Source organism: Rhynchophorus ferrugineus, unplaced genomic scaffold, assembly GCF_030347505.1.
Source record: "Rhynchophorus ferrugineus isolate W39M unplaced genomic scaffold, kcgeb_rfMv2 rfM2, whole genome shotgun sequence".
NCBI lineage: Eukaryota > Metazoa > Arthropoda > Insecta > Coleoptera > Curculionidae > Rhynchophorus > Rhynchophorus ferrugineus.
The window spans coordinates 44,371,948-44,395,048 of record NW_027472581.1 but is presented as its reverse complement, the minus strand read 5'-3'; the positions used below and the strand labels follow the sequence as shown (position 1 = coordinate 44,395,048).

Genomic DNA, 23,101 nt, shown 5'->3' with positions numbered 1-23,101 from the left:
AAAAGAGATGTCAAAGCCAAAAAAATTAAAACATAGAGTTGCGACGTTGCGACGTTTTGGCGTCATCAATTTAGATGACGTGAGTTCAGTGTTTTATTCAATAGGCTATACAGACTAGAGGATTCGATCCCGAAATCACGAGGTCCCAGTCGTGTTCCAGCTCCGAAAAAAATCATTTTCAATTTATGTGAAAACTCCGGGGATTTGAGATTAATTTTTTCCTAAAAAACATGTTAAAATTAATCTCATTTAATGCGATGGCAAGATTTATAAATATTTACTGACGATTCCTCCATCTCCCATCCAACCCAAACGAGGTTTTTCAGCCTCTAAATATACGCGCAACACAAACCACGGAGCAACATGCGTTATTATTTCTTCTCTTAAATAAGACGTATCTAGTCATTTGAAACCATATTTAGTCATTTTAATTTAATAGAATAACTTGTTTGCAAAGAAGCCTTCTTAAAGTATAATTAATTTTTTTTGAAGTTTGAAACGCAATTTTGTTTTACCTTTTCTAACAAGGCACAATCTAGTCAATCATTTTAGCTTAATCATTGTTTTAATTGATCTCTGTAGTAGAACAATGTTAATTTCAGGAATTTAAGTACAACTTTTTTGTTCTTGTGTGCTTTTATAAGTTTAAAATGTTATTTTACACAACACAAATAGATGATCCTTATTTATTTTAAGATATTTAAATTTAACTTAATTACTCCGATTAATTATTTTATAACTATTTAATAATTTCAAAGATAAATAAATTTAAATTTAGCTTATCCCTATATACAATAGCGCAGCTATTCATGTGTTCATAACTGTATACAATAGAATATTGACAAAATCGACGATATTGTTTTGAGTGGCGATAAATCAAAGCATGTACAATAGTTGAGGCAACAAGCATCACGTAATGCATTTTTTTCGATTTTGTATAAAAACTTGAATGAAAAAAAAGAAGATGAACGTTGCGTTTGTTCTCAGTAAAGAATCGGTCAACAAAGTAAAAAAAGTATTTACTGAGATTGATGCAATATATGTTAATCATTTATTTTCTACATTTTTTTCCATCTTTCTAGCAACATGGCGGTACCGCGTCAAAAGGAAAATGTTGCTAATGTTGCATCCATTTCTGAACTTGATCTGAATAAGTGTAGGTCTGGTGCAACAGAATTTTGCATTTTGTAGAACAATGCATTTATGCCAACCTCAGGCTTCGGGATAGTTGTTGAATATCATTTATATAATATGTATCTAAATGTATATATTTCATTTATATATAAGCTTTATATAATTATTGTGTGTGCATTATTGTGAGTTTATTTGGTATTCGTTCAATTTCATCAATTTACATAAATAGATGTCTGCAAGTTCACACAGTTCTGATGACCCGTAGGACTATTGTATTGTTTAGCGTCAGTCACAATACGCTACAGAAAATTGTTCTTTTCTTATCTGACAAACAATAAAGCCGCGATATTGAAAGATTTGAAATTGCATTTTCAGTCAATTCGTGTTGTGGCCGTTTTCCCTCTTTTTAGATTTTTTTTTATTGCATGGAAATGTCTGGAATCAGTTGATCACAGATCAACTGCTAAGTCTGAAAATTCTTTGAGGACTGGGTTGTTGTTCTATAAGTCTTGCAATTCACTCCAGGCCGGCATTTATACAAAAATCAGTAGTCTTAAATCGCTGAAGCCAAAACTAATAATACTAAATGGAAAACCATCGAATTTAACAGTTGTTTAGATTTATACTTCGCATTTCAACAATAGATACCGCCGATTAAAACACATGCAAATACCCAATGAAACCAAGAGATTACGTCCCAGATGTTTAAATTTGTTATTTTAAAATTTTGAATTTTGAAATGCAAATTTTTAATTAAGACAAAATTTAACTATAGTCATATAAAAAGTTTTAGAAAATAACTATCCTAAGTTAATAACCAATCAAATACCAGGTGTACCGGAAAGTCATTACCGATTCTTCGAAAAAAATACATAATTTTCAAGACAATGGAAATGTATTTATTCAAAGTATTGACCATTTGATATATCCTATACATCCTGCCTATCTTTCAAGCAATTTATAGATTCCATCCCAAAAAAACTGTTTGTCCTTTGAGCAAAACTATGCATCAAGCCACTTTCTAAGTTCTTCGAAATTGGCGAAGTACTGTTCTGCAAGTGCGTATCCCATTCATGCGAAAAGTTTATAGTCGAACGTGACAAGATCTAGAGAGTATGGCGAGTATGATATTAACTGTTTCATCGATTTTCAACAGTTTATAATACACCAGGCCACTCTGGCACCACCAAACACAGAGCATTGTCGTAAGACCAAAACGACATGGCTTTGAAGTCGATCGCCCGGCTTCGCAAGGTAATAACCATGATTTTTTGCACATAGGGTTTTAAAAATAAATCCACTATTCATTGCCAGTCACTATCATTACCTTTACGGCAGCATATCACAGACGATTTTTCGATTTTCCATTTGTCTTGTCATTCAATTGATGTGGCATCCATCTTCCCACCACTTGGATTTTCGCCATTGCTCGTAATCGATCGCTAATCGTTTCCTGGGCCACATTTAACGGTTCTGCCATTTGTTTTTGAGTTTGGGTCGGGTCTCCATCCAATAACTCTTGAAGGTCGAATAAAATTTATTCTTTTCCAAAGGATTCTGTTCTAGCGCAGAAACGGTTTTTAAAAGTAAAAGTCTCCTACATAAACTTTAAGGACAGAGAGGTTTATTCTTTGCATTTCAGACCGATCAGATAATTATTGGTCCAAATATGGAATATAATTGTTCACTATTAAATTAAATTGAAATACATAATATAGGTATATTCACAGATCATTTCCCTTAACCTATCGAAAAGGAAAATGTGGCTACAAATTAAATATTGTAATCAGCAGTGGCTCAGAAGAACTAGAACTAGTAGTAGTACAAATATATTTTTTTCAAAGGAAGTCAATTGAGAGATCTGAAAACTGATAAATAATAAATAAAACATGTTTCTTCGCAGATGCTTTTGAAACAGATGAATCTGTGCCTTCAACATCATGCTGATAATAACCAGATAGTATAACACCAAAGAGACTAAGTACTACCTAATGTATTTTCACTATCAAACTATTTTTTAGTTTATAGTTTTTTTAATAATATTTAAAGCAATAAGAATGTACAACTAGAAAATAGGTTATTTGTTGTCAGATTAGATATTGTTTTTCATGTATTTTGAGAATGTTTTATGCAAATATTAACTAGTATTTACATAAAATATTTTATTAAAATTTTATTTTTTGAAATTTTGGGGAAATGTTTCGGGACGTCCAACATGTGGAAGTCGCTACTTTTAACTTGTTACTTGCTTTAATCGTTATGCTAAGTCACTTCCTTTATATGGTGCGTTTATTGTTTATTTATATCGGGCGTCATTTTCAGTATGCCTGACGTAAGGAATAGTGCCTTTAGTTTATGACGTTTAGATATTAAATAATTAGTTCAATAGTATATATAAGTCGGTAGTACAATAAGTAAAGTGAATTCTCGATCAAGGAAGTGTTTACTGGATGCACAGATAGTAAAGAAATTCGAATCGTTTTACTTCGAAGAAGCATTTGGCTGCTAGAAATTAATCCGAATTAATTTCGAAAGAAACTATGCAAATGGTGATATACTTTTATTCTTGGATCAATTATTTGATAGTTCAACAACCACTGAAATAATAGCTACTGAATGCATTACCACTGAATACCTTTTAATAGAGGATAAATCGAAGTTCAATACACTAGGAATGTTGGTGCAAAGCAATTCAGGACTTAAATAGTGCTTATTGCCCAAATAAGAACATATTTGTTAAAGCGCTATCAATTAATCAAAATGTAATAACTACCTTGAACCTCATCATTGCATTAAATGAAAAAATGTATAATTATCCGAATAAATATATTGGCATAAGACTACTAAACCAAGACAGTTTGAAATATTTTGGGTCTATTATAGCTCCTGGATTCAGGGATATACATCCTCGGCTGGTATGTTTGAAAATTGAAAATAAATGATATTTTCAGATTTTTTTAATTTAATTACAGAATTTTAACAGGAAAAGATTCAAAGTTTGCTTTTAGTATAAGAAAGTAAAAAGACAGAACTCTAAAAGATCCTATTAAATTGATAGTACTAAACAAATATAAACAAGAAAAACACAGAAGAAATAATTTTATTAGTTATAAAGTTCTTTGTTTATGATTTTTATATATATTTATTTTATATTATATTTACATTTTACACATAATTTACATTTTATTGGTCAATTACACGTGACGTTAAAGCTGTCACGTACCAAACTTAATTGAAGAACCAATCAAACGAAGAACCTCTCAAATGTCACAAAAAATGTTTCTCTTAACAGGTCAATTTAAAAGTCCCCGGCCTGACACATAGATGGCGCTACTAGAATTAAATCCATATATCTTTAATTAGCCCTAACCCTCAAAAGATGCGTGTATAAATTTGACAGCCGTCAATGGATCATTAGTTTGTGCATTATAACACTTTGAGTAAAGCAACTTTTGTCATTGTGAAATAAAAATCGATGTAAAGAAATTTCGCTTAATGATAAAATAACTCTTTTTGAAGAGAAAAAATACAGTTGAAGCAAAAACTTGACTTGATGCCGAGTTTCCGGACACTGCCTCAAGAAAATCAAACATCAAGAATTGGTATGCTAAGTTTAGACGTAGTGATATGAGCACCGAAGACGATGAACGCAGTGGACGCCCAAAAGAGGTTGTTACTCTAAAGATATCAACTGACATCATAACAATCACGAAAATTTGGGTATGAGAAAGCTTACACAACAACAATGAACACAAGGACGAGTTGATGATTCAAAGCAGTGTTTGAAGATGATCGAGCGTAATAAACCCGAGTTTTTGCATCGATATGTGACAATGGATGAAACATGGCTCCATCATTTCACTCCGAAGTCCAATCGACAGTCATTCGAGTGGACTGCACACGATGAACCCGTTCCAATGCGTGGGAAAACGCAACAGTCGGCTAGCAAGGGTATGACGTCTGTATTTTGGGATGCGCATGGAATAATTTTCATTGACTACCTTGAAAAAGGAATCCATGAATTGGGCTTCGAATTGCTTCCTCGTCCGCCGTATTCTCCAGATCTGGTCCCCAGCGACTATTTCCTGTTCTCCAATCTCAAAAGAATGCTCGCTGGGAAGAAATTTTCGTCGAATGATGAGTTGATCGCCATGGCCTAATGACTAAACTGAGGCCTATTTTGACATATAAAGGACAAATAGTACTACAAAAATGGTATCGAAAAGTTGGAGGGCCGCTATAATCAGTGTATCACCCTTGAAGGGAATTATGTTGAATAAAAAAACTAATTTTGCCAAAAAAATGTGTTTTACCATGGTAGGCCAAGGACTTTTCAACTGACCTGTTACAGATGCCTATAATGGAGATTTAAATTGACCAATCAAGTGATTGAAATAGTCGATATAAACCCATCTGGATGTTGGGCAAAGCAAAACTTTTCTCCCCAGACCCCTATTGAATTTTCTCTCTATTACTCTATGTATAACATATATAGTTTCAAAGCTTGATGTCAGTAGAATAAAATGACATATGTGTCAAATCAGAACATTGCGTAAGAATCATAACTTAAGTCTAGCGACATCCGTTAGAAAAACCAGTAATGACTTTCCAGTACACCTGGTATAATTAGATAATTTTATAACGAAATATAATCTAGTAATTATTAAATAAAACATGAATTGAAATAATAGCGCGACAGCAATTCCTCTCCCCACCCTCAACTCATCCGTACTAAAGCAAAACGAAAAAAACGTCATTGGAAAAACGCACGCTTAACAATTTCTAGTGTTCCCTGCAGTAAATAACCTACACTACTGATTTTCTGCGTTCGATAGCCAGGAAAAAGCCGTGTCCCAATTTCGACGCTGCGGCATCCGAGAGGGTCAATCACCACCATCCGAAACGATGTGCAGCCTCGATTGCGGCGGTCCATCTGGGCGGTGGCGGCAGGGCGTCGTCGTTTCGAGCTCCCGTGGCGTCGGTGGCGCCGTGACGCCGGTCGTCGACCCCGGACGGCGGCGGCGGCGGTGGCGGCGGCGTCGGCAGCAGCAAAATCGGCCAGACTCGAGCCGTCGACGTCTGCCAGGTGGGCCCCGTAATGAGTCATGGGGTGAGTGCATTTTGAAAGTTTCGGGAATTTTCGTTCTCGTCGTCGCGTTGTCGCACTCGTTAATAGCATAATGGAACTTGAACGGAGGTGTCGAATAAAAATTTTATAGAAGTTTTTAATAGACTCTTGCTCTATCAGAATATTCTAGTACTGAAAATGTTCCAAATCTACAATAATGTATTAATTAGCCTAAAGAACTGTCGGCTGAAAACGACTATAGATTGTTTATTTTACTAATATATATATTTATCGGCATAGCGAAAATGTTGCCTACCTTTTTGAAAAAGAAACGGGGATACCCAGAGTCGTGAAATTTGGCACTGTTAAAGCTTATATCGAGTACGCATTTTTAGGCCTAATATTTTTATGTAAAATGCACTATAAATAAATATATTCCAATAAAATGAAAAACGCCCTAATCAAGCAACCAAGAATAGCCGTCAGATCAGTGATACAAAATATATAGTCAATCCCAAGAACTTTTATACATACGACATCAAGATGTTTAATGCCTGTCGCAATTTGTAAAATTGTTTTAGAATCAGACAATATTTTCCTTTTCATTTTATTCTAGTTAAAAAGACACCCAATGCTGTCCGATAAGTTCGAACATGTGACCGAAATAGCCTGCCAAAGTCGTCCAGTTGTCAAACATATGCAAAATTCTTCAAAACAATAGTGATAAGAGGTTATAAACCAGCAAACGTTATTTTAATGCTTTGCTTGTTTTTATAAATTTCAAATCGTCTATTATTATGACTCTGATTGAAAATTCCGAAGTCAGACATAACATACTGCGTCTCTAATCGGTTACTTTAAACAGAAACATTTTTACTGTTTAATATTAATTTACTGCGATTTTTATTGAAAATATTTTTGGCATCTTGCAGCTGCACCGAATATTAGTATGGATACGGTCACTGAAATATCTCAAAAAATTAAAAATATAATCTTCTCATCCCAAGCGAGTGACGAATTAAGATTAGCTGAACAAATGTTAGATTTGAAATCAACAGCTTAGTTATTCACTTGAATACAATTTTCTGAATATGATATTATTTGCTGCCGATTTGTAAGACATGGTGATGATAGTGGACAATGTAAAGGTGCATATATAATTAATATATGATAATTGTAGGAAATGATATGATAGAGTGTAAAAGATATATCTACACAGATATGTGTGTAATTGTTTAGAATATATATGAGCAATTGGATAAAATGTATCAGGCGAGAAAAAAATAGTAACTGTCGCAGATATGGCAATGCATTAAGGAGAATACAGTGATTAAATCTAGTTTTACCAAGAAAGATGCATACAGTTATTAATAGAACAAACTAAGGAGAAATACAGTGATATCAAAATGTCTTTATAAAGAAACACTGTAACAAGTCCTTCGATAATATATGAATTGCATTTACTACAATGTTAAAATAAATTATATCTGATGTTTTGACGTCACAAATTTAGATCACGTATGCACAAATCTTCTTTGGATAGACTGTATAAACAAGCCTACCCGAGTAGCCGTGCGTACTAATAGTGTAGCTCTCCTGCAATAACGTAGCACTGTCGAATCTCGCTGGGGCTAAAGGTTTTTTTAAGTTTATAAAAAAAATTAAGGATAGTGTTCATTAAAATGAAGTGAGTCTTTGAAGTCGTTATATAACACATCTATATTGAGGCAACTATAAATAAACAAATTTAAAATACATATATTTAAACAAATATTTTAGGCTCTGGCCGACGCGCTGCTAGCTCCAATTTTTATACGGTAGATTATTAGTCGTTGCTTTTGTAAGTACATCAACTTAAACAATTAACACTTAATAAACGCTTAATTTTTAAAATAAAATTCGGCAACGTTGTACCGCAAAATGCCGGGAGGCAGTTTTGAATCAGAAGACAAATCCTTACATTTTTGCATTTGAAACAATATTAAAAAGGAAAATAAGTGGTTAAACCATTATAAACACTGTTAAATCTTAAACAGTGTTATTTAAGGTTTTATGTTACCTTCGGTTATTCTCGTATTTATTATTGGAATTATAAAAGAGTTATGGCAAGTTTAGATAAAATGTCATGTAAAGTTACATTTTACATTTTTTACAGAGAAAACAAATTCATGTATCAGCTTTATCGGAAAGTATATACAGCTGTGAAAGAAAAACCTAACATACAAGTATCATCCCAATATAGACTAACAAGAATAGTCTTTGCTTACAAGATATTTAGATTTTTGAAATCAGATTCTGATTTAATTTGATGTCGATTTGATTGTTTGGTGTGAAGAAAAAGAAAAAAAGAAAAATGTTTCTTGCTTAAGGACTCTTATTAATTAATATAGGTCTGGAGCTAAAGTATATCATGATTAAAGTACATGAGGCAATTCTAAAACTTGTTAAGATTTTTCTGCAAATTTTAGTGGTATTGACTTAGTAAATGCATTTCTTAACCAAGCACTAACCGAATATTGCAGGTAATAAATATATTAATTTGTGCATCAAGAATTAAAATAAATGCACCATAGAAAGCAATAGATATATGACAGCCATAGAAGACAAACTAAAGATGAGCTATCTGCAAGGGCTAGATTGAAGGGTGAAATAAATAAGCAAAGAATAATTCAATTTTATATAAAAATTTAGGTAAAGAAATTATTCTTTTAATCAGCCTGATTTACTGTTTTTGTAAGGACTATATAAATACATAAAGGAAGTAATGAAAATATACAGGAGTTAAAATGAAACTAACTACATAATTTTCATAGAAGGAACACATAGGACAAATAGAAGAAATTATGAATTATTAACAGTACATTTGTAGACATTTTAAAGCATTAATAAATATTGTAGCAAGTACATTTCTCATCTTATATTGAAAATACTGTGAAAATAAGTTTTAGTAATATATAATTTTTAAATTAGTCTACCTTTCTCTCTTAATCTATCTTTTACTCTATTATGAGAGAAACAGAATTAACTTAATACATTGTGGTCCACTGGGCGATCACTAGTTTTTGTTGGCTAATTTTTACTGTCAACTTTACATTAAATTAAATCTAGGTATATATCTAGAAGATGGCGCCCTATCTTAGCCACTGGTAACAATGTTTATGTATTAACACTACTGTTTTTCTATTAAACTACACCACCTCACCTCTCTACACTGCACTACACAAGATCAAATGGTTTGATTCTTTTTTTGAGTCTGTATCTTGTTCTGGTGTTATCCGAGAATTGTATTATTTTGATATTGACATGAGATTGGAGACTGTCCCCATGTTTCCTTACAATTAATTCTCTTGATTTCTTGGGTGACAGTCAGTATCTAAAATCTCAATGTAAGTAATCTGTCCTGTAGAATCTCGGTGCACCTACGATACTTCTCAGGACTTTGTTATAGAAAACTTGCATTGTATTTTTATTAATTTTCGCGGAACATCCCCATAATTGTATTCAGTATGTCCATATAGGTTTCAATACTTGCTTATATAATAAATTTATTATGTACTGATAATTGTGATTTTATTCCAATTAATAAATAAATTTTTGGATATTTTAATTCCAGTTCTTTTCTTCTCTTTTTTAACATGTTCCTTCAAGAGAAGTTTTGTATCGAGGTTCATTTCGAGATACTTAGCGTTGTTGCTATATTGAATGATATTATTTATTGTTATTTGTGGTTGTGCCGTCTGATTATACGTAAACTGCATATGCACAGATTTATTTTAGTTAATGTTTATTTTCATCTGGGTCCAATTATTTATAGTCCCTTGCCTGTTGTAATTTTCCTGTAACTTGTCCACTATTATCTCCAACAGTAAGAATCGCAGTATCATCAACAAATGTAGCCATCGTGATATTTTCCATATGCGGTATGCACATGTATGCTGTAGAAAATTAATTGGCTCCAGCTCACTACCCTTGTGGTACACCTGATTTAGCTTCTTTTTATTGTAAAGTAGGCTTCCTTGTGTTTGACTCTAAACATTACGGCTGTAACGTAAGATTGCAACAGCTCAGTGTAGTATTTCGATAACATTTTCTGTTGCTTATGAGCAAGGCCGTCGCCATACCTTATCCTTATGCTTAGGCACATCTAAGAATATAGAAAAAATACCTTTTTAGCTTCATAGGCTTTTTCAGTCGCATCTGTTATTCTATGCACCTGATCAATCGGCGAATGTTTGTTAACAAACCCAAACTGATGCGTAGGTATAAGGTTTTCTCTATAATAGGTTTCCTTTATAAGGCAAATTTTTCAAATACCTTAGATATGGTAGGTAGCGGTGAGATAGGTCTAGAGGCAAAAGCCCATAAAAATTTCATTTGGTGATTTTTCAGATTTTGGGATCATGATAATTTGAAACATCTTCCAAACGCCCGGGACAATTTTAGTCGAAATGCTGCATAGATCAAGTTGGCGAATTTTATAATAGACGGAACTTAAATAGGCGCGCGGGAAACAGTTTTAGTTTTTTATTTTGCGGTTGGGAGGCTAGAAGTATAAAAAGCAATATGAACGAAAAATTTGACGTAGTTAATTTCAAGAAATAATGCTGAAGTAAACAAATTTCCATTCTGTAGAATTTCCTAGAATATTTAAGTACTTTCTGTATCAGTAGAATTTCTTAGAATTTTGATAATGCACCTGTGTTGTGTTTTAGTTTATAATGGTTTGAATAGAATGCATTATTTCCCAAGGCATCCTGCTCTATATCAGAAGAAGCCTAACTTTTTAAATAATAAGCCAATAGGTTCGTAGTTTGCATTTTAGAGAGTCTGACTATAAAGCCAAATGTGGAAGACCATTGTTTAACAAAGATAGAGTAAGGCCTTCATTATGGCAACTGCGTATAACTAATTTTAAATACACAATATATCTTTACTTACAGATTCGTTTGCATTGCCATTCGGAATTGAAAATATGAATACAAGTTTGGCATCAGTAAAAGTCATTCTCTGTATGTTAGTAAAACGGAATTTGTAAAAATAACAAGCGTAAAAACATAATTTTTCGAGGGTTTCCAAATTGAACTGAAGTAACACAACAACTTGCTTAATTACAGCTTTGTTGAAGATTACTCGAGGAAATTCACTACCAGTTAGAACTTTTTTTTATAACTCTTAGTAGTTCCACAATCTGATCAGAGGGCAATAAGTTTTTTTTTATATTTATATTATATATACATGGAATACAGAAAATTACTTCATTAAGTCTGTATACCAATTTAAAATCGGATGGTGTCAGACGTTTTAGTTTACGCACTTCACTGTCACTTCGCATATTTAACTGATTAGTGAGTACATTGGGATGCACTTCCACTCTTTCGAGGTACTTCACACAAACACGTTGATTTACACTCGTTATTGGTTCTAGAGAGTGAGAAATGATAGAATTTCTTCAAATTCACCGGTATAATAGATGTAATCTAACAAAGCTTGGGAGGTATTTTAATTTATTGTTGAATAAATATCTTGACCTGATTTGATACCAAAATTATGTGCAAAACTTAACATAAGAACATGGCTTAGTAATATTTTATACCAGCAAATACATAAGTATTTAAAGTTCCTGTAAGTGTTGTTTGTTTTGAAGGATTAGGGAGGTCAATATAATTGCAAATGTTGTTTTGCAGGTTCTTTGTTGCCTGTTGCCTTCAATACTCCCTATATTTTTCCAACTATGTCACTCCCGCACCTAGCGCAATTTCGTCTATGATTTTCGCTATGTCTTAATTTTAAACACTTTCTTTTATAGGATGTGGAAGACATAGTCATAAAAATACTGAATGCGTGTAATGTACTTGTACAAACATCAAATGTATTTAAACCCTCACACAACTGAACTACCGTGTCTCAGCACTTTATCGCAGTTTGCAGAATTACCAAAATAGATCCAGGATTTCCCTGCTAAATCGGCAACGAACTGCCGAGCTTGGCGTTGCCAGGAACTATTTACATAATCGAACATACATATCGAGGCTGTTTACGTTACCGCGCGTTCCATTTGACCCAATACCACTGCACAAATTTTAAGTTTACATTAACGTAATGTTTGCATTATTGAGTATTTACGTTATCACGCGTCTGCTGTATTTAATTAATCTTAATAGCTAATTTTATAATTTCAGGTACATAAAGCTTCCTGGCCTAACCTGTCTTCGTCAACAATATTTATTAAAAAAGGAGGAACTACACATTTCTAATATATCTTTTTTTATATTTTAAAGTCTCCTTTTTACCAACGACGGTTTATCTGGACTGAACCTATTGTTTCACGGGACCTCCGAACCACGGTCCTCAGCATTAAGCCTACCGACTGGCGAGTGGCCAACTTAGAAGTCATCCCAGAAGACATCCGGTCTTACCCAGCTTCAATACTGGCGTGACTGGGATAATTTTCCTTGTCGGATTTTATACTCTTGCCTAGGACATTCACAAATATTAAACAATCACAAACATAAATTTACGACTATGCCCCAGCAGCATTCGAACCCGCGACTATCGCAACAGTAGATGAACAGTCCTGTCGCCTTTACCACTGGCCAACCAAGCTGGCTTATATTTAATTTCACTAAACATGTTTTAATGTAAATTTAATTTTATTTATTTTAATTATATATTAATATATTTAGTTACTCCATCACCTGTCCACCGTTACAACAAGAAGGCGTTGTATAAATCTAAAGGAAACAAATTTAAATATTAACAGGGCTCTGTATATAAAGATGATAAAATGAATACTATTTCAGAGTTGGCTAAGCAAACGTGAATTTTTAAGGACAAAGTTCAATCTTATTTGAACTGATCTGAATGTATAAATATCAAATATTTTGTTTCAATTTTTGTATGTATGTTTATTGTTATTGGGGAAACAATTAACAGTATTAATATAATATATAAAATATATTTGTATCATTTTCTCAAATTTTCAAACAACAATTATTTTAATAAATTTTGTATCTTGTGTAAAGCGCAATCAATATGTTGGACTTGCAGGAGATCGTGCATTGTTTGTGCATAGCTAAATACAAAAATCAGGTTTGACGACGATATGCAATAAGTATGAGCAATGTTTTCTCCAGTATAGCAGCTCTTATTGAAAAAATCTGCTTAGGCAAACTGTCAACCTCAGTAGCGACTTCAGCAACTCAACGATTTTCTGGACATACTTTGCTACAGAAAAAGATTGTAAAATACGAGTAAAATACCCACAAAACATTAAATTATTAAGATGGATATAAGTATGTATGTATATAGATTTACTGCTTCAAACTCTCGTCAGCAGCTTAAGCTTGCCAGCTCGCAAGTGAACAGGTCAATTGAAAAGTCCCCGGCCAGAAACATAGATGGCGCTACTGGAATTAAATCCATATGTTTTTTAGTTAGCCCTAACCCTCAAAAATGCATGTATAAATTTGACAGCTGTCCGATCAATAGTTTGTGAATTATAGCATTTTGAGTGAAGCAATTTTGTTATTGTAAAAAAAATGGATAAAAAGGAATTTCATCTATTGAAAAAATATTACTTTTGAATGGAAAAAATACAGTTGAAGCAAAAACTTGGCTTGATGTCGAGTTTCCGGACACTGCCTCAGGAAAATCAACCATCAAGGATTAGTATGCTAAGTTTAGACATGAAATGAGCACCGAAGACGGTGAACGCAGTGGTTTACAGACGAAAACTTTTAAAAAATCCAGAAAATGATTTTGAATGACCCTAAATTGAAAGTGAATTATATCAACTGAACGTATATGATCAAGCATAAGTTTTTGCGCCGATATGTGACAATGGATGAAACATGGCTCCATAATTTCACTCCGAAGTCCAATCGACAGTCATCCGAGTGGATTGCACACGATGAACACGCTCCAAAGCGTAGGAAGACGCAACAGTCGGCTGGCAAGGTTGTGTCATTCTGTACTTTGGGATGCGCATGGAATAATTTTCATTGACTACCTTGAAAATGGAAGGACCATCAACAGCGACTATTACATAGCGTTATTCGACCGTTTGAAGGACGAAATTAATTAACAATGACAATTTAAAAGGACATAGTTACCATTTGTGAATCACTACTGAAATCTTACCATACGAAAAACATCCAGAATTCGCAAATAGGAAAAGCGTTCGATCTCAACAAAACTAGGTCAAAGGCATCTTTAGAGACTAGGCAAAAATTAAGAAACTGGCTGGGAAGGTTTGATTCGTCCACCGTATAGCGGGGGAACTGACTAATGGTCTAACACTGGCTATAAAAGAGGCTTGTGAAGATCACTTGATTGTTTTTCTCCCAGATATCATAGTAGGTTTGCAACAACAGAAAAGTGGTAAAATAAACGATGAAAACGATACATGCGAGTGTGGTCCCATAAGTACATAGCCTCACCGTCCGATGGCACCATTGTCGCAAGAGAAATTTACTATTATGTAGTACATTCTCGTAGACGGCTACTATCGAAATTTCAGCCAAAAATCGAAAAATGACCAAGGAAAAATCATCGGTCGGTGATTGGACTCTTTTCAAAGAGCGCTAGATGCTTTGTACACTGACTCTTCTCCTTCCATGGCAACCGTCAAAAATACAAAAATAACACCTTCGGTTTGGATGAATTCGATAAGACATATAGAGGAAGTAATTGATAAATGGTGGAATCGTGAACATGATTTAGACAGAAAATTAACAGTTTAGTGGTTGAATTGGACAGTGACTCGAAAAGTGAAAGTAACTAAAAGAAATTTTTAAGATATGTGATAATGCTGCAAAATCCTGAGACAGAGTAATGAAAGTGGAAACAACTAAAGGTATGCACATAATTAATAGAATATAACTGTATAAAATCGTATTGTACAGCGTGAAAGATTTATATGCACAGATATGATTGTAATTGTTCAGCATTAAACAAGAGCGTTAGGTTAGGATGTATAAGGGAAAATTAATACTAACTGTTTTGTAGATATGCTAAATGCATTAAGCAGAATTCAATGATTAATTTTATCAAGAATGGTGTACACAGGTAGTAGCAGACTAAATAAAAAATACAGTGATATCAAGACGACTTAACAAGTAAACCCACCATGGGAGGGAACAAGAACTGAACTTAAAAAGGTAAAAATGCTCTAGAATGAAAGTAAAATACATTACATTGATATATAATTGTTAATTAGGTGAATCAGGCCTCCTGGGGGATACCAGTATATAAAAAACGCGCCTAGAACTCCACCTCATGGGTAGTGTGGAAAAGAGGTCAATGTAAATATAATTAAACGCAACTCTAACCTACAAACAATTATACCTGTGTTCTTAATTGTAGTTTTAAGCCCGATAATATATGATTTAGGTATACTATAATGTTAAAATAAATTATATCTGATAACATTTTTGTTCAATTATTTTATTTAGATTAGAATTTTGTTATATGTCAAAGCTAAACTGAACTAAAACTCACAGTTTTCACACAAATTTCGATGACCCATATACATATAAACTTTGAATAGACTATAAATAAATTTGCTTTGAAAAACTTGATAATATTTTTTATTAAATTACTTTATCTCCAATCCATAATATTCAAGAAAAAGACAAGTGCTACAAATACAATTCGATAAAAGGGTTCGACAATATAATAAGATGGGTAAGTTTTATCGTAAATATCAACATATTATCTAAATGGAAACGACGACTGCGTAAATAGCGTTAATAAACTAATTTCAATTACAAATGCCTCTTATTGTCATTAAAAAACAAAAAAAATCGCTATGGCTGAGTATGCTTGATATATATGCAATATTAATAAAATCAAAAGTGGTGAACTCCTTAAGGTGATATCTTTATTTGGATGGAGAAAATAGTCGAAAAAAAACTAGTGAAGTGCTGGGTTCCAAAATATTTATTAATAATATCAGACATATAAACAATTATTATTGTGTTAATGAAGTGCTCTTACATACGCTTAGAATAAACTAAAATTGTTATCGCATAAAGAAAAATTGATGTTTTAATTTATCAGGCATTATCATCAGTTATTAAACCGTAATATAAATTTAGTTATGCAAAAAATGTAATGAACTATTAACATTTATTTGAAAAATAAAAACTGTATTATAACTATTAATTGAAATTTCATTTATTACTTGCAAACACATTTATTACGCATTGGCCTACGTCTATATAAAGTAATCTGTATCATCAGCCTACACGCATTCTGACACAGAGGACTTATGGGAATCTATCGAAGTAGGACCGTCATCGGCATACTAGGACACTTGTGATTCATAGGAAATAATACAGTAACAATGCGTATGCGACAGCAATATAATTTTAATGACTTTGATAGAAATTCCAGACCATCATTGAAAACAAAATTACTAAAAATAATTTTTGATTGAAAATAACTTATTTAAAATATCATTTTATAAAGTATGGTGTAGGTTGTTCTTAAAAGTGGTGATATTCTTTTGAAAGATAATGAACCACCCAGAGCATATAATACGCAAGCGTTTCAAAATTATAAATAAGTTAAAAAAATAATTAAAAAATAAATAATAAATAATAATTAATAAAAACCAGAGTAAAATATTATAGAGAAGAACCTAAGTGAGATGTTTTTTTGGTTTGGTTTCACAAAAAATGGGTGCTATATTTATATTACATTATCACCAGTTAAACCTTGTAAAGCATCAACATCAGTTTTAAATCCAATATGAACATTCGGTGAGATCAAAAAGGCATATTGACGAAAAAATAATCGGAATCATTCAAAAGGCACGTCCAAATATTTTTGTAAAGACAACACTCGTCTACAGATCTGGAAATTGGTTAAAAGATATTTTTTAAATCACGGTGTGAAGATACAAATATTTCTCCTCCTGACTATCACGTATTTAAATCAATAAGACCTGACCAATAGAATTTAAACCGAGAATTTACTTTTTATTATTGAAAAATTTGATTGATTCATTAATTGCAACTGAAAGCAAAAAGCTGCAGATCGAAATGGCCATACCTTTTTTGTAACAATAAGTCTTTAAATATAAATTATAAAACCGTATTTTTATAATGATTGCATTATTTTAAAAAGCGCTGCGGTACCTATAGTTATTATTATCTTAGAGGATTATGAATTTGATTTGCATAATTAAATGCTTTATTATATTTCAAAATATTGTCCATAAAATATCCAAAGGTCTGTTCGTATTCAGATATGATATTATGGTAAAACAAGCAAAACTAATCGATCTAGAAAAATAACAAAAATTGAATAGAAATGTTAGGCAAAAGCTAAAACTAGAAAGAGAAGCCTACTCGTGATTGAACGTTAGGAAGATATCTACCGACAACATTTAAAAAGCAGATGGATCCTTCGCAAAATCTTCGTATATTGATGAAAATTTCCTCTATAAGCCAAGTATTTTTTCACGGCCTATTTCTGAAGCAAGTCTTGTTTTGATTCACATTCTTAAAGTATTAGTCATAGTGATGAAACAACGCACAAAATCTTAAACATTGTTAGTAAATGCAGTAACTCTCGCGAACTCTATTCGCACTAGATTCTACTAGTTTACTTCTCTGAATCTCATATGAACCTAACAGCGCCAGTTTTTAGGACACAACATTTATTGAATAACCTATTAATTAAATTAAATGTTCATTTGGTTCAACTTTTTTTTATATTTAATATAATATTCCGTGAATTGATTAAAAAACCATACATTATAATTGAAATTAATTTCTCAATCCACTAACTTCAGATTAAGTTTAAATAAACATTAGAAACACTGAAGAATTTTCAAGGCATAAAAGGAAACTGCTTAGGAAGGCATTAAAACTCCCGAAGCCTTGAAATCGCAGTTAACAAAAAGTCTAAAAATTTAATGCATTTCAATTAGGATTGCGCTGTATGGTGTCAATCATTCAAATAATATTCAATTTCATATACGGCGAGGAAACTGAACAGTAGATAAAAAACCTTTTAGTTTTGCTGACTGTTTAAACATCAGGCTTGTAGCCGACAAACATGCAATTTCTGACCTTCAGAATCGATGACAAGCTAGGAATGCAAGACCGTTAGATTCTACGGTTAACAAGAATTAATGTACAAGAGACAGCGCTTGATGCCGCTCCTCGAACGTAATTTTTCACTTGTGACGTTCGTATGTTTTCGCCAAAAAATAATAACTGCATTAAATCCTAATTTATATATACGATACTTTATCATTAACATATATACACAAATATTTATTATACAATTGATTATATTACTTCAGTTTCAGTCATAATTAACAAAAATTATATTTATTCTATTTTTATTAGTCACAATGGCACACGATTTAGTCACTTAAAAACATCTTTAGAGACGAGACGCATTTTTTAATGAATGACTTTGTTAAAAACTGCCTTATATAGATCGGTGACTCTCATGCTAGATTCAAATAGAGTGAATCCATAAAAAGTTCATGTTTAATGCCCATTTTGGATCTACAGAACGATAACCGACTTCTTTTGACAAATTCAACGATATGCATATGTGCGGTTCCAAGACGGCGTTACATTCCACACGGAAACAGAGTGATTTCACAGAGATGTCAATTGCTCACCAATGTCGTGCGAATTAACCTAGCTAGTTTCTTTCTTGAGAAGTTTTCTTCAATAAAAGGTTTATACCAGTAATCCGCAATCAACCACAATCAACCGAGGCATTTAAAGCAACATAAGCAAAAATATCGATCAATTTCAGCAAATCTATGCCACGGCGAATGAAAACTTAAATCCGTACCACCGTAAGAGGCCGCGGCCAACATCCGAACGAAAATTTTGTTAATTTTAATCAGCTTAAATTAATGGTTTTAATATCAACTTAAGTTAATGGGACAAATGAAAATATAAAATATTATCTTACAAAAAAAACTATTATTAAATATTTCAATTAAAATGCAATAAAATAACTACAAAATATTATGTGTAAGGAAATAATTTACTAGATTTGGATGTAGTCGTTTAAGAACAAATATATGCCTTGTTACGCCCGTTTAAGAATAGGTCACAAACTCTAAACCTGTTGTTCAACTTTTAACAATAAGACAATAGAGATCACAATGTCAAGATTGCAATGTAGATAGTTCAGAGCTAGCTATCTCACGGTACGTAAAATAATTGTTATTGGAACACACATAACACAAATATCTTTTAGACCGTTTTCTTGTTCGTTATGTATAATCTTTAAATTCAATCACCGCCACTGCCGTTTACGGTAGCCGACACTGAATAAATTATAGTTCTAGGCCAATTTTATATACCAGACAGAGAAGATGACGGTACATTAATTATAATCTTAATATCACTTACCTTACTGAAGTATCCCACTGTATGACATCCTTCAATATCCACTAAAGTCATAACATAGAATAGAAAAGGTTCCACGTCATAATATAAGGTTTTGTGATCCAGAAAGAATTTTGCAAGCAAACAAAGATTTTGGCAATACTGTTTGTATTTTTTACCATCCACCTGAAAAAATTAAGAAACATAAATAGCGTCAATTTAAAAATTATTAATTACACTGTTCACCAAAAAAACTTTACCCTGGTTCGCCACTCTTTTATACATTGTTACAGGTTAAAATAAGTGAATGGAAAAATGCCCAGTTCCTTTGGAAAATATGGTTATTAAGAAATAAAAAAAACTTATTTTCGATGAGAATTGAAAAAAAAATTAATATTCTGAACATTTTTCAATCAACTTTCCTTCTCTTATAGTAACCGCTTATAAATAATTTATTTTTAATGTACTTAGATGAAGTACACTCTTGAACCTGTCTGGAAAATAAGTATTCAAACAAATTTAGGTCTCTAGTCAAATCATTTAGTTCGTCTTGACAAAATATAGTCCATTATTATTTATAACAAACTATTGCAACTGAAAATTAATACTTGTTGAAGAGTGGATGACGTCTACGTTGCATCTCTGCATATTTATATTTCATTAGAGGTTGCGGTAATGTATAGTCTCAGTATGAAGAAGCGATTCTACATACGTTTATACCACATACATACATCTTTTTAAATAAGGCATATAACCTGAACAAAAATAACTTAGTGTTTAATGTTGGTTATTAGTCTGAGAAATATGGAAAGCAAAATACAAATGGTAAAATATTCTCGGATTGCAGCATATGCTCAGTTCGATACATGAATAAGTATTTCGGTTATGTAACACCTTTTTCACAATTAACAATAAATTATAACTACAAACAAAACACTACAAAACCAATACCCTTAGTTCTAGTAACATTAAATGTCAGGGGAAGATATATCATGCACTTATAAATGACAGTCTTATTTTGATCCATATGCCCACTTACACATTTTTTCCCATAAACCAACAGAAATACATAAAAAATATATTTAAAAAAAATATTGGGATATACCAACGTAATAGATTTTTTTCATTACTTTTTGTTAATACATAAGAGAGGCCCAATATATATATATATATATATATATATATATATATATATATATATATATATATATATATATATATATAAATATAAATGTAAAAAATTCTTATAACCTACAAACTATTCTTGCGGCTTTTAATTTGATTATATATATATATATATATATATATATATATATATATATATATATATATATATATATATATATATATAAGCCGCAAGAATAGTTTGTAGGTTATAAGAATTTTTTACAAACAAGTTCTATATGTGAGATTTATTTAATTATTTTATAATAAATAAATAGTTTCTTACTTCCCAAACGCTAACTTTATCTTTTCTGTATACTTCTTCACCAGGAGGGTGTCGCCAAACACATTTCATTACATGTCTTTCTAATATTGTTCTTGATTTCATGTATCTCAAACAAAATTCACATATATACAATTTCGGCAAACGAGCGTAGTCTTCTGGATATGGACTCTGGTACCAAACTTCCATTTGAAACTTTCCCATCTCGATATATTTAGTCCCTGAAATAATAAATACCTATGTATTTAGCTTTTCAACATTTAAAAATGTTTATTATGATATACCTTTTGTGCTAGGAAGACTCTTTAAATCTTCTTCGATTTTTTCACTAGCTAACGCTTGAGCATCTCTAAAGAGTTTTAAGTCATATTCTGGTACAAAATTATTTAAGTCCGGCTCTTTGTTCTTATCTATGTTTGGTTTAATATCTGAAATAATTTAAATGTGTATATTTTTATACTATATAATTAGTATATTTTTGATAAAATACCTTCAATTGGTTCTTGTTTAAATTTGTTTCTCAAGTCTTTAATTTTGGCTAAATATTGTTTTTGATCTGGAGTTGTAGGTTTTGGTGACTTTTTATATAATTCCGCGAACTTTCTACGATTTTCATCCCGTTTTTTCCTTTCTATTAATTCAGCTTTACATTGTGCAATCTTAAATTATAAAATACATGAACAATCTTAAGTATATTCAGCAATATAACTATGAAAAGTTAAGTATACTTACAGTAAAATTATGATAGGCAGGACAAGCTTCCAAAGTAAAATGTTTATCAAATTTCCCACTTAAATGTCCCAAACTATCACAACCTTCTAAAGGACAAGTTCTTTCTACAATAATATTTTCTACCACTTTAGACTTCACATCAATTTTTTTATTATTTTTAGTTTTTCCTTTAGTAACTCCTGGAGCCCTTTTGACTGGTGATCGACTTAATGATCTCTTTGTACTTTCAGTATCAGAGTCTGTATCAGAATATACATTTTTTCCCAATACATGTTTAGATTTTCTTGTGCTTGCTGATCTTGTTAACTTTCTTGTAATCTAAATCAGACTATCAATATACTTTGAAAATATAAATTCTATTTTAACTAACCTGTTGTGATTTATCAGCTTCAGCATCTGTATCAGAGCCAGCTGTATTTTCTTTAGTAACTGCAACAGGTTTCTTAACTGGTTTCTTTACTACCTTCCTCTGGTCTTTCTCAGAAAATTCTTCACTTGAATCAGATTCAGTACTACTGCTTGATGCTAAAGATATAATACTATAAAAAATAAAATATATTGCAAAAGTTAAAATTACCTGATGTAGAAGTAGCAGAACTCGCAGAACTTTCTTCAACAGACCTCTTTTCTACTTTTTTTTCAACTTTCTTTTCTGTTTTCGCTTTTTCTACAGGTTTTGCTGCAGCTTTTGGTCTAGGTTCAGGTTTGGCTTTTGCCTGCAAATATAACTTTTAAAAATTGTTAAGATTTTAACCAACTCTACTAACCTGTGTTGTTCCTTTCACCTGCGGCATTTTAGCAGTAGCTTTTCCTGATTCTGAATCTGAACTATTTTCTGGAGAAAAAATACTTTTTTTCTTTGAATCAGATACTTTTGATCCTGCATTAGATTTTTGGCTTGGTTTCTGTTTACCTCCATCTTTATTTAATACATTTTTAGACGCTCCTTTAGATACTTGTGCAGGCTTGATAATAGGAGATTTAGAGGGGCCTTGTTTTTGATAAAGTGCTGTTGAAGATTTTGGAGTTATTGTCGCACTAACTTTTGGTTTAACATTGCTTTTGCGTTTTACCTGTTAAATGTATCATAGTGTTAGTATTAGAATGAAATAATCATATATTTGAAGTACTACTTGTTTTGCAACTTGCTTGTCTTCATCCTCATCGGTAGTATATTCTGTAATACTTCTTTGTGTTGATGTCTTAGCAGTATATTTAGAAGTTGGGGGCTTTGATTTACCTGTAATCTTAGGCTCCACTTTGTTAACTGTAGGTTTAGCAGCTTCAACACTTTTACGTGGACTTTTCTATGATATTAAATATATTGCCTATATTGTTCTTAAATAATAC

General features: G+C 32.0%; 1 protein-coding gene across 3 annotated transcripts in view; it reads right to left on the bottom strand.

Moving 5' to 3' along the window:
• Window positions 1–23,101, bottom strand: part of chm (lysine acetyltransferase chameau) — a 193,677-nt gene that overhangs the window by 170,105 nt on the left and 471 nt on the right. For 2 of the 3 annotated variants that reach the window (XM_076393906.1, XM_076393908.1), the window contains exons 3-11: window positions 22,885–23,058; window positions 22,519–22,824; window positions 22,329–22,467; window positions 22,122–22,276; window positions 21,752–22,069; window positions 21,510–21,678; window positions 21,304–21,447; window positions 21,023–21,240; window positions 19,597–19,758 (exon numbers count right to left, since the gene is read on the bottom strand). In XM_076393906.1, coding sequence (XP_076250021.1) covers window positions 19,597–19,758; window positions 21,023–21,240; window positions 21,304–21,447; window positions 21,510–21,678; window positions 21,752–22,069; window positions 22,122–22,276; window positions 22,329–22,467; window positions 22,519–22,824; window positions 22,885–23,058 — 1,785 coding nt within the window. Of the gene's footprint in view, window positions 1–10,172; window positions 10,347–19,596; window positions 19,759–21,022; window positions 21,241–21,303; window positions 21,448–21,509; window positions 21,679–21,751; window positions 22,070–22,121; window positions 22,277–22,328; window positions 22,468–22,518; window positions 22,825–22,884; window positions 23,059–23,101 lie in introns of those variants that run through there. The other variant, XM_076393907.1, reaches the window with a different exon arrangement.